Source organism: Pinus tabuliformis, chromosome 7 (genome assembly GCF_031772625.1).
Source record: "Pinus tabuliformis cultivar Carrire ecotype Pingquan chromosome 7, CPIR1, whole genome shotgun sequence".
Classification (NCBI taxonomy): Eukaryota; Viridiplantae; Streptophyta; class Pinopsida; order Pinales; family Pinaceae; genus Pinus; species Pinus tabuliformis.
The window spans coordinates 694,693,998-694,708,432 of record NC_142293.1 but is presented as its reverse complement, the minus strand read 5'-3'; the positions used below and the strand labels follow the sequence as shown (position 1 = coordinate 694,708,432).

Here is a 14,435-nt window from a genome sequence, read left to right as displayed (position 1 = left end):
ATTCTTTTCAACACCCGATCCCAGGATTCTGTCTCTTCCCAAAATGATATCAACCCCTAATCCAAAAGTCCAACAATGTCTACTAATGAGCCAAAACTTAACTTTGTTGAAATTGTTCCAAATGGTGGACCCCTGATTGCACCCAATGTGCCCATCCTGCATCCACAGTCCAACATGAATCCCCCTTAAATATTTAGATCTAATGATGTTAGCCCATAGGCAGGTCCCAAATATAGCACGCCAGAGGGATTTGACCAGTAAAGCCCATCCAAAAAATTTAATGTTGATTATTCCCCACCCTCCCATCCTTTTAGGAATGGTGATATTATCCAATTTAGTGAGGTGGTATTTGAAAGTCTTCCCGGAACCAACCCAAATGAAACGAGCCATGATAGCTTTTACCTTTTGTATTATCTTTGCAGGGAGGCAATATAAATGCGCCCAATATATAGTCAGATTTTGTAGTACTGATTGTGTGAGAGTGACCCTGCCACCCAGTGATAATAGTCAGTGTTCCCATCCAGAGATTTTCTTCTGGAACCTGTCCACAACCCACCACCAGTCATTTATCTTATAATTATTTGGCTTGATGTAGAAACCCAGGTATCTAAGACCTTTACTGATGTGGACAGCCTCAATAGCAAACATGTTTTTTATATATTCTATATCCTCCGTCATTCCAGCTTCAAATAAAAGGATGGATTTCCCTTTGTTGATCAGCAGTCCCGAGGCGCTACCAAATCTGTATAAAATGCTATACAAGGTATCCCAATATCTTCTCAAAATCATGCCAAATATCAGAATGTCGTCCACCAAAAAACTGTGGGTGACTTTGATGTCCTGACCAACTGCTAACCCTCAGAAATCGTCCTCCACACAAGCTTGTCTGATTTTGTGTCTAAGCACGTCCATAATCAGAATGAAGAGTAAGGGAGACAATGAACATCCCTGTCTAAGCCCTCTGCCAGCCCCAAAAAAAATTGTGGGGTAATCATTAATGATAACAACATAATTGACAGAGGTGACACATGTGAAAATCCACTCGATGTTCCTATTCTCCAGGCTAATCTTATGTAGAGTAATGTGCAGGAATCCATAATCAACATTGTCATATGCTTTTTGTAAGTCAATCGTCATGACAACTGCTTTCATTTTCTTAGTATGGATTGAGTGCATGCATTCCTGTGTCGTGGCCACCGCATCATGGATTAATCTGTCCTACAAGAAGCCAAATTGTTCCAAAGATATATGAGAGGATAGGGTGTGCTTGATTCTCTTAGCGATGATCTTTGATATAATCTTGTATGTCAAATTGCAGAAGGATATAGGTTTGTAATTAGCAAATGAAAGCGAGGAATCCAGAGAATCCGAAAACAGAGAATCATGATTTACAAGCAAGGATTGTGTCAAAACACCTAAAGGACCAAATTGTGGGAGATGTGAGGCCCTCGTAGTGGTCTTCCTCCATCCTGCAGATAGTTTCCCATTGCTACAGTGAACATCATCCCCATCGTCATGTCGTAGTGCATTGTTTGCCAGGGCACAGGTATTGTGCCAAGAGGTGGCCCGTTCGATGGCAGAAAAGACACCAAAAGGGGACACACCAGTTGTCCAGCCTCTAGTGAATGAGAATGTTGTCCCATGCCAAATCTATTTGTCCCGCAAGTCCACCAGCAAAACTTTGTTCAATTAGAATCCATGCTACCCGCTTGTCCCGAGCCCCAGACATTTAAAATTAGCATAAACAAATTTGCCTATGGAATTCCCATTCTCCATTTAAAGATGAAAAATTGTTTTTTTTTAACGGTATGTTATACCAAAAAAATTGTATTAAAAATATGTGAAAATAAAAAACAAATAATTTATAAATTCGTTAGGTTGAATTTTTCAAACATACAAATAATTTTAAAAATCTCTTTCATAAAAAAAATCAGTCATATGAACATAACGTGTTAATGTTCATTCTTAACCCAATTATTCGCAGGTTTTTATGATAAAAGAGGAAGGGCCCCTTAAATATCAAATCTTGATTCAAGAGTCTGTGGAATATTTTTCTTTTTAATCGTGAACAACTCCATGGCTCGTATCATCGAAAAATACAACATCATGGTAAAATCATATTTATTTTGAAAATTACATTATCTTTGTTTATAAAGATTTAATATAGTTATAATAGTGTTTATAAATGTAATTTAATTATAATAAATGTGTAAAAAGTAATTTTTAAATAAATTTTATTTAAAAATTTTGAAATATTTAAAATTTGATGACTGAAGTTCATTATTTAATTTAATTTAATTGGTATAATAAACCAATATGAGATCAATTTCAACCATCTTTCATAACTATTAATTCACAAAATTATATAATTTTAATAATCCAATTCAAACTATGAACTAAACAATCCAATTCCAATCCAAATTTTATGATTTAAGCTTGGTTTCCAAATTTTATGATTTAAGCTCACAGGAATTTAGTTGTCAATTATTATTATTTTTCGTTTATTTTAAATATGTATCATTGTTTCATTTTGGAAAAAAAGTTTGTCACTTTTGTGATGCTAAGAGGGTTGAAGATGAAAAACACTTTCTCTTGGAGCGGCTTGTTGTTACTCACATCCGTTCTATTTTTCAAAATTTTTGTCAGAGTATCAACCTTCTTGATGAGCTAGGAACACTTATCTACCTTCTTTCTTATCATAGAAATAAATTATTAAAGCTGAAAAGCACTTTCTCTTGGACTGCCTTGTTGTTACTCACATCATTCTAATTTTCAAAAAATTTTCCATACTATCAACTTTCTTGATGAGCTAGGAACACTTCTCTCCCTTATTTTTTATCATAGAAATAAAATATTAAAAAATCTCAATTAATTTCTTATTCCGCCTTTTCATTTTAAAGTAAAAAAGAAATTAGAAATATACATTTTTAATCACATTAAAATAATTCTTAAAATTATATATATTATTATAATATAAATATTTTAAAAATGTTAAATTTTTTTTAATATCTAAAATATATTTTTAACAATATGATTTTAAAATTTAACAAAAAAAAATTGGTAGTCTAATTTATAGATGGAATAGCCTTTTTCACCAAAATTCACCAAAATCGGGCAATACAATTTCAAGAAGTTTTGTTGTTTAAAATAAACTTTTGAATTCATAAATGAATTCAGCACCATGAAAAACCCAAAGGGCACTTGAATTATGTATATTAAACAATTTAAACTCAAGGTTTTAAAAATCTTTGTCGCATCTAGATTAAAATTAATCAGAAAAAATGTCGCGAAAAAGGTCATTTCATTTATAAGTTAGACTATGCCCTTATTAATACCTCGTGCCCAAAAAATCATAACTCACTTAGATGACACTTGTTTGTATGACATTTTTTAATCCCACTCATAGTCATCAACCAAAAGCCTACATATAGGTCAATATCTCTTGGAGAGCCAAAATTCTTATTGCTTAGTTAAAGACTAATTCTCATCAACTCCATTGTGAAACAGGGCGCTGGAAAATGCCAAAAGAAGTGTGGGAGGAAAGAAGATGAATTTTTTGTTCTTCCGGAAAAGTGGAAAGAAAAAAAAAAAAATCATTTTAGAATGTGAGGCCTTAAAAGACAACAGGGAAAATTATGCAGATATGCTGGCAACTAGCTCTTGGGATAATCTATTTAGCGAGGGGTTTGTTGAGAAGCTGGGAGCATTTATTTTGAAGTTTCACAGAAAAAAGGCCAAATACATCAAGCAGATGAAGAAGCAATTTGTCCCATAGCCTATCTTTAGCGTTGTGGACGTTAAAATAATTTATTTCTTCTTTCTTTCTTAAAAGACATAAAATGACATAACTACTTTAGAGAAAAATCTCAACCTTTGGTTTGTGTATATTACTATGAATATTTTAGAATATTCCATGGAGATTAAAATTTACTATGCACTTAATAATTATTGATAGTTAAATTAAAAATTATGGAAGCTCAATTCTTAATTAAACACTTATCAACATAATTATATATTTTTGTTAAAATAATAGTTTTAGCAATTTTTTCCCGCCAAAAAATAAAGTGTAAAGTAAATATGTGAGTACTTGCAACAACTATGTAAATTAAAATGTATATGCTTTGCAATAATCTAGCTTATTTTTTGTTTTCATAAAAGTGGAGAATAAATTTATTATTATTTACAATAATATTATTATTAAGGAGAAATTTGAATGCTTTATAAATTGGTTTTTTTAAATAAGTATAAGTATATATATATATAGGCATAGTCTATTTTATAGACGAAATGACCATTTTCTCGACATTTTTTCTATTTAATTCTAATCAAGCTCCAACATAGATTTTTTAAAACTTGAGTTTAAATTGTTTAATACACATAAGAGTGCCCCAGGGGTTTTTCATGGATTTTGGTGAATTCTGGGGGAAGGGCTACACCATTAATAAGCCATGGTATTGGCCCATAATATTGTAACAAAGTCTATTTACAAATTAAGAATCTTCATGGTAGAATAAGGGTAAATCTCTATGATTATGAATAATATTCCATGATATATATATTCCTTTAAAAAAAAATCTATGAGTTATATATAGAACTCATTAATTATTTTTATAAAAAAAATAAAAATGAAGGAAATGAGTAGCTTTATATTATCAAACTGGAGAACGGGCCAAAACTCTTACATTCATTGTTCATCAACTGCTGAAAACCAACACTGATCAAAATGCATTCTATCGCTACCTTGCCTATATACTATAATTTTTACTGAATTAATCTTATATGGTCTCCAATACAGGCCATTATAAAGCACTGATTTACATAACATTAATCAAAATTAAGACTGTAAGTAATCTAATTTCCTAGAAATTCTCCACCTACCATCGCAATGTCGTTTTCTACCTCTTTGTGCACTGGAATCTCTTCCGTTAGCAGCTCCTCAGGCTCACCTGCATTTTCTGCATCAGGAGAAGGAGGGTCATGTATACCAAAGACTTCCTTAAGAACACCAACAATTGTCGCTTCCATCATTACCTCGATTTCGTCCACCTTTGTAACGAGAGTGTTAACCTTCGTTGCCAAATTCACTTTCGTATGTTGAAGCCTCTCAATGTCCTCCCTCATAATTTGGACTTCTCTCATTAGCAGCGAGAAGTGAGTTCTCGCCTCCTCCAAAAGTTTGGCCCCATCACGACTAATATTTGAAGGAGTCTCTTCCACTGACGTCACTTACTAAACTGTTCCTGAGCTTGCTGCACTAGCTTGAGCTGAGGATGTCAATCTCGGCCTCAAACAAATTGTAACTGAGAAATGATGAAGTTCCTCTCCAACTGTTGTCCATTTATAATAGTGCTTTTTTCCCATACCAAGCTCGACTTTCCTTACTAAGCATTGAATTCCTTTACATTTCATTCACTCTATGATTTTATTTTTGTCTTACAACCTTTCCATATTCCAACAATCAATCTTTCTGCATTTACTCTGTCTCCTAAGGAATAAAAGACTAGCATGAGGTATGTTATATCTTATGCGAGGAGAATATCTACATGCGTTCTTTGTTATGATATGTACCTTCACCATTGTACATCTGGACATGTTGCATGCCATGAAGTCTGCTCCTGAGGGTCGTCACTTCCTTACCTTCTTTGAATTTCTTACCAGGTGATTAATGAATATACCTAGACATGCCTTAGGTCCCAGTCAATCCAACCCATCCTCCAATGCTTAATGATTCCTATTATATCTTTATCAGAATTGATGAATATCATGGGATATGATGATATGTTTTGTCACCCTAATTAAGTAATAAATCACCTTGTTCAAGGCAAGCACCAATGTTTGCCTACTCATAAATAAACCCATTATTTTCTCTTCTTATATGGTAAAAAACAGTGGTATCAAACTTTGTAATTTTCTCTCAAATCCTTAAGTCCAAGGGAAGCCAATCATGTTCATGATGCTCCTTATCTTTATGGAATTTTTTAATGTTTAGCATCAATTTGCCCAGAACAATTAACTGTTGTATACATTTGTCTATGGCTAGCTTCAAATCGAGCCATAGAGCAAGTGGGTTTGTCTGAGTATTGGTGGAAATTCTCAATCCCCATGTGTATTTAATCTCTATTTTTTCGTTGGGAAAAAAAAATACCCCTCTCCTTCCTGCCTCCCCCATTAATTATTTTTATAATTAATAATAATAACACTAATAATTTAAAATAAACTTATAATTTAATTAGTTTTTTTTTTTTTAGCATCGTGAGATGTATCATGAAGTAGGTGTTTTGATGTTTATTATGAATTGATGCCTATGGGCATTTACCATACATTTAATTTATATGGTTGTGGTAGTTTTAATTTCCACCCATATCCTAGCATCCAATTTCATTACAAGTAGAGCTCCTTCGAAAGAGCTTTTAACCAAATGTTGAATAATTAGGACGGAATCTCCCAATATATTAAGCACACTTCATGATAGATCTCATATGACTAACATTAAAATAAAAAATATAGAAATTAACTAATTTATAATTTTATTGTAAAGTATTATCATTAATTGCAAAAGAATTAATATATGAGTTAAACATATATATATATTAAAAAACATGTAACAAGATCTTTAACAATAGAGATTCATCTCCCACTTTACCATGGAGATTCTTAAGTTTTTTTTTTCTCGGCAAAGACTATTATCTATTAACTGAAAATAAAAATATTTTTACATATAAACGAGACCTCAGAAGAGTCATGAGGCCTCTGTACACAGCAAGTTCGCCTCAGAATGTAAGGATTTTGAGCATAGGTACTACAAAAAACTTCATAACAGAAAAACATTTCAGATAAAGACCAGAAGATGAGAGAGATTGTGCACGAGAGCATAGAAGTGAGAAGCCATTGCAAGTCTGCCTGTAAAGCATTGCTTCTGCCTTAAGCAAAGACTTCAAGCTGACGAAGATAAGCCATGTGTTTTATCAAAGAAACCTGAAAACATTCGTCTGCTTGATAGACAAAAAGCAAAAAGATACCGAACAATGCCGCGTGGCCTTAATCTTCCTTGCTCCCGCCAGAGGTCTTCTCATCTGCTGGACGGTCACAAGCCACCCCCAGAACTTCATTGCCGACCTTATCGTCCTCAAGGATTAAAATTGGGCGGTTGGAATCATTCGGAGCTTCAACCCCCTCAGCAGGGAGAGTATCGTCATGGGGCAGAGTAATTCACGGGCTATCAATATTGCCTGTCTGTTCCACCAATGCTTTCTCCGGACTGTCCAAGGTCAGACGCTACTCGCTGCTCTGAGAGGGTTCCGGCGCGATGCAAGCCAAAGGATGGATGTGATTTTCTTCCTCAGAGATAATTAAGGTGATGTGGGCAGAGACCAAAGGTCGATTAAGGTTACTCTGGAATTTAAAATGGGTGGTCTGAAAGGCATTGTTTGGGAGAGGCCGGCGAACAAAGCCAGTGGGCTGCACATTCGCTTGAGGTGGAGGGGGATTAGCAGGGGATTGATCAGGGTTATCAGAGCTACTGGGAGAAAGCCGAGGGCCATCACCAATATTACCTCTGGGTCTCTTCCTGCCCCCTCGTCGACCCATGATGAATAGCAAGAAAAGGGCAACGGAAACCACAGAAACAGCAAAGAGCGCAATAGAAAAGCGAAATGCGTGAACCAGAGAAGGATGAATGTTCTGCTTACCCCTGAGACGTGCTTGAAACTTGCAAGGCGCGCCTCTGAGAAGGAGAACTCTCTTGCTTCCAGGAGAATTCGCGAACCAGAATTCAGAACCAGAGTAATTGAGACACATCGTGAAAGGGAAGAGCTGGGTGGTAATGAATATAACCATCCTCGCCATGCTTCGAACCATGTAAACCATAAATGCGCAGACACCATTGTTGCCGTCGAAACGCTGAACATTCATATTACCTGAGGTGAAGGTCTGGGGAGCCTCGCTGCTCTGCTACATGCAGTACGTGGTAGTTACAGTTGGCATCAGAGCCATTTATGACCGCAGTAACACCCGCATCCGGGGATGGAGATTCTTAAGTTGAAAATAGGCTTTGTAACAATACTTTGAGCCAATATACTAGCTTTCTAATACCACATGCCCAAAAAACCATAACTCGTGTCAATGATACACATGTTTATATGAGATTTTTTTAATTAATAAATTTAATTAAAAAAGCGAAGAATATAACTATTTTTTGGATAAATATCTTGAAAATATTATATGAATATTTTAAAATATTCTTTGATATTTTTACCCTCCACTTAATAATAAATCAATTAAAAGGGGTCTGAGTATGCTCAAAAACTACTTCTTCTTAGCTACTTATTCTTGGCTAAGACCAGAAATTCTTCCCCCTTAACGAGCTAGAGATAGCTTTTCTAGTTGATGATTTGACAAATGAATTATAATAAGTTTTCCCACTATAGATTAAAAAAAAAAAAATTAAAAATCTAAAAACCCTATATCAAAATAAATATTTTTATCAACATATCAAAAATACAAAGAAAGTGATTTCAAAGTACCCTTAATATTCTCAAGAAATGAGGGCGACATATATATATATATATATATATATATATATATATATCTTGAGAATATTATATGAATATTTTTAAAATATTCTTTGATATTTTTACCCTCCACTTAATAATAAATCAATTAAAAGGGGTCGGAGTATGCTCAAAAACTACTTCTTAGCTACTTATTCTTGGTTAAGACCAGAAATTCTTCCCCCTTAACGAGCTAGAGATAGCTTTTCTAGTTGATTATTTGACAAATGAATTATAATAAGTTTTCCCACTATAGATTAAAAAATAAATAAAAATTAAAAATCTAAAAACCCTATATCAAAATAAACATTTTTATCAACATATCAAAAATACAAAGAAAGTGATTTCAAAGTACCCTTAATATTCTCAAGAAATGAGGGCAACATATATATATATATATATATATATATATATATATATAGATATAGATATAGATATATATATATCATTGAGAAAACTTCTTGAATAGGTCATATAGGTGAAGAGGTCTTAATTATTTCTTTAGAATAAGAGATTTTCATAGAAATTTATTTAACTTGAATTAAAAATAAAATTTCTTTGGGGTTGGGTTTTTCTTCTTTTTGGTTCACGAACTCCGAAGATCGGTGACCACTACGTCCAAGGAATATTTGTACCAGGAAGATCCAACTAAAGGAATCACTTCTTGTCGGCTCAACCATGGAGTCTGGCCCTGAGAGTGTTGAGAGTGTTGGACTTGTGACCTCTCAATAGAAAAGGTTCTTTATCGATGGGGACTTGACCAATTGAGCTAACCCTCAAGCCTAAAAAGATAAATTTATCTTGGTTTATTTTACAAAAAATAAAGACAAAACAGATTTCACAAATGCTTTAGACCATGTTTTAGTATTTCTCTCATTTTGAAATGACACATTCAAGTCAAAATTGGTCATAATTTCATAATTATTTGTGCTACGAACAATGGGGGAGTGGAGGTTCATCGTGCTAAGGAGAGCTTGCAATTCCTCTACTTGTTGGCGTAGACTATCCAACTCATCATCTGTTCTCTATGTTTGTGACATTTTTTCCATCCTTGTCTCCAATGACGTTGTGAATGTAGAAGCTAATTGGTTGAATTTCAAAAGAAATATAGCAACATTTTCTTTTATTCTGTCTAGTCGAGCCTCTATGGGTTCCATTTTGAAATTCACAAGTAGCGAGGCAAAGTAAAGCACGAATGTTCAAACGCCCCTCACAATGGTAGAGGCTTCCTTGATTTCACCAACAGACCTTCCACCTGGAGCACACAGCATCCCCAGGGGACACACAACTAAACTAACGTTCTTGACTATAGAACACTTCATTAATTTTCCACTCCTTTATATGTTGGGGATAGAATATTATGCATTCGATATAACTATGCACAATTGAAGGAGGATACACTTGGAGATATGCACCCAGAATTATCATAGTTGCTCGATAATTAAAGCTTAATTTTAACATGATAATTCTGAGACAACCCTTGGCCACTTTGGCCTTACACATTTAAATTTTATAATGCAAAGGATTTTGACAAGGATTATGACTATTACCAACCTAGATGTTTTAGCCAACAATACTTCTTGAATCATGTCATATGTCTTTACATGATTATTGACTATATATCCCCGGCACAAAAATATTTTGTTACCTTGTATTCATAAGGTTGAGAATGACTCCTTACACTCCCACCCCTTACAAAAAAAAACACATTTTTTAATACCATTTTTTTTAAACTTAAATTATTAATATAATTTTTACTACTCTCTTTTTAAATAATTTAAAGATAAAAATAAAAAATAAAAAACTTGAGTTCATATGTTACCATCTCTGAATAAATTAGAAAATTTAATTGAGAAATATTTTTGTATGTTTATCCAATAAAAATTATAAAACTAGTTTTTAATCAAATTTATAATTCAACATGTGCGTGCATTATAAACGTCAAGCATCTTACCAACTGCAATGTAGGTAAAGGTATTTAAATAAATGTACACCACTTGGAGCGAGACTCCAAATTTGATTGGGACTCTAATTTGATTGGGACTCAAATTCTTTGGTCAAAAGTATCAAACTTTCTTGCAACCAATAAGATTCGTTGCTTTATGGGCAAGAAAGTACCAAATTTTCATGTGTAAACAGTCCCTGTTGACACGGTATAAATATATGAATACGACTCAGACCTAGAAAACAGACTATCGGATTCGAACCTTCGCCATCTCTGTAAAAGCTTCGGAATATCTGCGAGCGCGTCAGCATCGAACATGGCCGGGCTGTTTGACAAACAAGCAAAGGATTATTTAGAAAGCAGGCCCACTTACCCTGCTTCTTGGTTTTCTATGTTGGCCTCTCTCACTGCCAACCACCAACTGGCTTGGGATGTGGGTGCCGGCAATGGCCAAGCTTCTGTTTCGGTAAGTTCTCTTTCCCTCTTCTTTCATTTCACATAATTTGTTGGGGTTTTCATCTCTAGGAGTTCTTGGCCGCCTGAAAATGTGTTAATGAAATTATGAGAGCACAGATTGCAGAGCATTACGATCGAGTGATCGCCACCGACATAAGCAAGGAGCAGCTGGAGCTGGCGCAGAAGCATCCCAAAGTGAAATATGCGCTCACTCCGCCTGTTATGACAGATGAAGAGTTGTCTTCTATTGTCGGGGAGGAGGGATCGGTGGATCTGGTGACGGTGGCCATGGCAGTCCACTGGTTCGACCTCGAGACCTTTTACTCTCAAGTCAAACGAGTCCTGCGCAAACCAGGGGGTGTGATAGCGGTGTGGGGTTATTTGAATCCCAGCGTCAGTCCTTCTGTGGATGCTCTGTATGAGGACTTCTTGGAATCAACCATGCCCTACTGGAACCCCAAAATTAAGTATCTGTTCGACGGATACAGGACGCTGCCTTTCCCCTTCGAGCCGGTGCTGGAAAATGGGGAGGGGAGGCAGGGGAATCCCATGGAAACGGCAGAGATGCAGAGACAAGTGTCACTGGATGAATATTTGGGATTGTTCAAATCTTGGTCTGCAGTGACCACTGCCAGAGAGAAAGGCGTTGAGCTTCTGACTGAAAAGGTATTGAGAATGTTCAGTGAGGCATGGGGTGACGAGAACAAGATCTACACCTGCAAATACCAGGTTTACCTGCTGGCAGGTACAGCGCAAAGGGCTTGAATAGAGATAAGTCGACCATCAATCATTTCCAAGCGCCTTCGCTGCAACACTCAAAAAAATGTGTTGCAGAAGGAAGAATAAGGAGAAAGTGGGAATTTAATCCTCACATGATTTTGGGTTGTGATGCCGAAATGTTTCAGTTTCAGTACTGTGTTGTGTGGTTAGATATAAAGGTTTTAATCCTCACAATCATTTTGTCTTGTGAAGCCGAAATGTTTGGATTAAATTTGGGGTGGTTCATGATTCTCTATTAGTTCCCCTATAATCAGTATAATCTTTTTCCTCTATTTTAAATCTCAAAATTCCCCAATGCACTGCACACTTCTCTACCCATGCTATAACATTATTGATCAAGATTAATATACTAATATTCCTAACTATAACCCCCATTATTCATCAAGATTAATATACTAATATCCCTAACTATAGCCCCCATTCATATTGATAACTTACACTTTATAGGCACACTAACCCATTCACCACCTAATATATCCTATTGATTATGTATATTTTAGTAAAAAAAATCCATATCCATCTCAATATATGCCGAATTAATTTCAATATATAATTTAATTAACATAAATGGTGTGAAATGAACATGTTACCATCATTCTATTTGGCATAGAAAGATTGACAATAGTAATTAAGGCTAAGGCAAAAATTAATGCAGACAATAAATACCCTTCAATCCTTATAAACTTTTACATGATCGCCATTCACAAAAAACATGCATACAATAAATACCCTTCAATCTTTATAAATTTTTACACAATCTCCACTAACAAAAATTATGCTACTTACTTCCCACACCAACCACAACATTATTGACCAACATTGATCTACCGACTCCCCCACCCATAAACCCCCACTCATATTAATAACATACATGCTAACCCATTCACTACCTTGTCCATTATTATAATGTACCTAGCACCCTTTGTCCATTGTTGAGGATATAGGATACATCTCAATACAACAAAAATTTCCTTTGGATTCTTACTTTAATACCATATTATAATTTACCCAGTCATCTAAATAGGTTGGAATCCATATTTTATAGCTTCATACCTGTGTTTCACCATTTCTCTGCTATTATATAGATTAATGCATACAAACATCACAATCTGGGCTCATGCAAACACAATTATCAATGCATAAATACAAATGCAAAGTTATACATGTGAAAATAATATTGCTCAACTCATAGCATAATGCTAAATTCACTTAATCATAAATTATAAAGAAAAGCATCTATCTCGTTGGGAATTAGCCTTGTAATGTATCCAACCACCATTATACATTACTCGAATTGTTTTGCATATTAACTTCCCACGTCCCTCATCCTCATATATGCAAAACATAATATATGAGGGGAGGCTGAGCAGTTTGGGGAGTTAATACACAAAACATAATATAATATTATGTTTTTCCCCACCCACACATAATGTTATATTATGTTTGCATATTATGTCAGGGTGGGAGAGAAACATAATACTATAATATGATTTGCACCAGGGGTTGCGGGAAGTTAGTATGCAAAACATAATATAATATTATGTTTTGCATATTAAATCCCCTCATGGTGGGGGTGGGATATATGAGGGTCGGGGGTATGTGAGAATTTTCCTTTCCCCTTCAAGGTATACAGGGAGCTTCATTTTCCCTTCGAACCGGTGCTAGAAAATCTTAATTATTATTTATATAATGTTTTGCATGTTAACTTCCCCCATCGCCACATATGATGGGTGGGGATAAGAGGAGTTAATATGTAATAATATTATGTTTTGCATATTAACTTCTCAAGCCCCACCCATCATATATGAGGGTGGGTGAGGGTAGGAGAAGTTAAAATGCAAAAACATTCCATCCCAGCCTCATATATGATGGGTGGGGGCGGGGAGTTAATATGCAAAACATAATACTCACCCACCCTTATATATGGTGGTGGGGGTTTGTGGAGTTAATATGCAAAACATAATATATATGAGTGTGAGGGTCAGGGACTTTAATATCCAAAACATAATATCCCTCTAGTCTCATATATGAGAGTTGGAGGGGGAGTGGGGGAAGGGGGGCAGTTATATATTATGGTTTGCATCTTAATTCCCTCCATCTTCATGGAGTGAAGTTGATATACGAAACATAATATTAAAATTTATAACAAAGTTGTTGGCATTGTTGCCATTGATGGCAAAGGAGAAGCAAGAAGTGTGGTCACCATGTGTGTGTGAGAATTTGATGTTGACAAAGATATGTTGCTTGTTGACAGTAGAGCAAATGAGCAACAAAGTTTGCTTGTTATGCTTGGGTACAAGGTATGTTTGTTATGCTACAAAGGGTGTTGGTGAAATGTTGTGCTTGCATATGTTGATTGATGTTGATTAGTGAGGAAGATTGTGTGCATATGGAGTAGTGGCTAATGGCATATATGCATATGATGATTGATATGTTGTGATGCAAGGCAAAGGCATGAAGAATGTTGGTATGCTTGTGATTTTATTGTTGTTGATGTATTGTTGAGGTATGTTGCAAAGGTTATTGTTGTATGTTGCGGAGGTTCAAGTTGAAGAAGTGGTTGCTATGTTCCTGTGATAGCTGAAAATTTCATGTTTACATAGTGTAATTCCTATTCACTTAGTTAATCCAAATGTTCATTGACAGTAAGTTTAGCTACAGAGGCATGGCCTTGGAGATGCTTGGTGATTTTTTTGAGGTGTTGT

General features: G+C 35.1%; 1 protein-coding gene across 1 annotated transcript; it reads left to right on the top strand.

Moving 5' to 3' along the window:
• The first annotated feature begins 10,723 nt into the window (after positions 1-10,723).
• Positions 10,724-12,002, top strand: LOC149249394 (uncharacterized). Its single transcript, XM_089458684.1, has 2 exons — positions 10,724-10,960; positions 11,068-12,002. Exons 1-2 carry the CDS (start codon positions 10,811-10,813, stop codon positions 11,713-11,715), a joined length of 798 nt encoding a protein of 265 aa, XP_089314810.1. The 5' UTR covers positions 10,724-10,810; the 3' UTR covers positions 11,716-12,002.
• The last annotated feature ends 2,433 nt before the right edge of the window (positions 12,003-14,435 follow it).

Excerpts from the sequence above, each read along its gene's own strand:
- LOC149249394 (XM_089458684.1), top strand. The coding sequence starts at position 10,811 with ATGGCCGGGCTGTTTGACAAACAAGCAAAGGATTATTTAGAAAGCAGG. Across the intron at positions 10,961-11,067 it reads ATGGCCAAGCTTCTGTTTCG|ATTGCAGAGCATTACGATCG; the intron begins GTAAGTTCTCTT and ends ATGAGAGCACAG.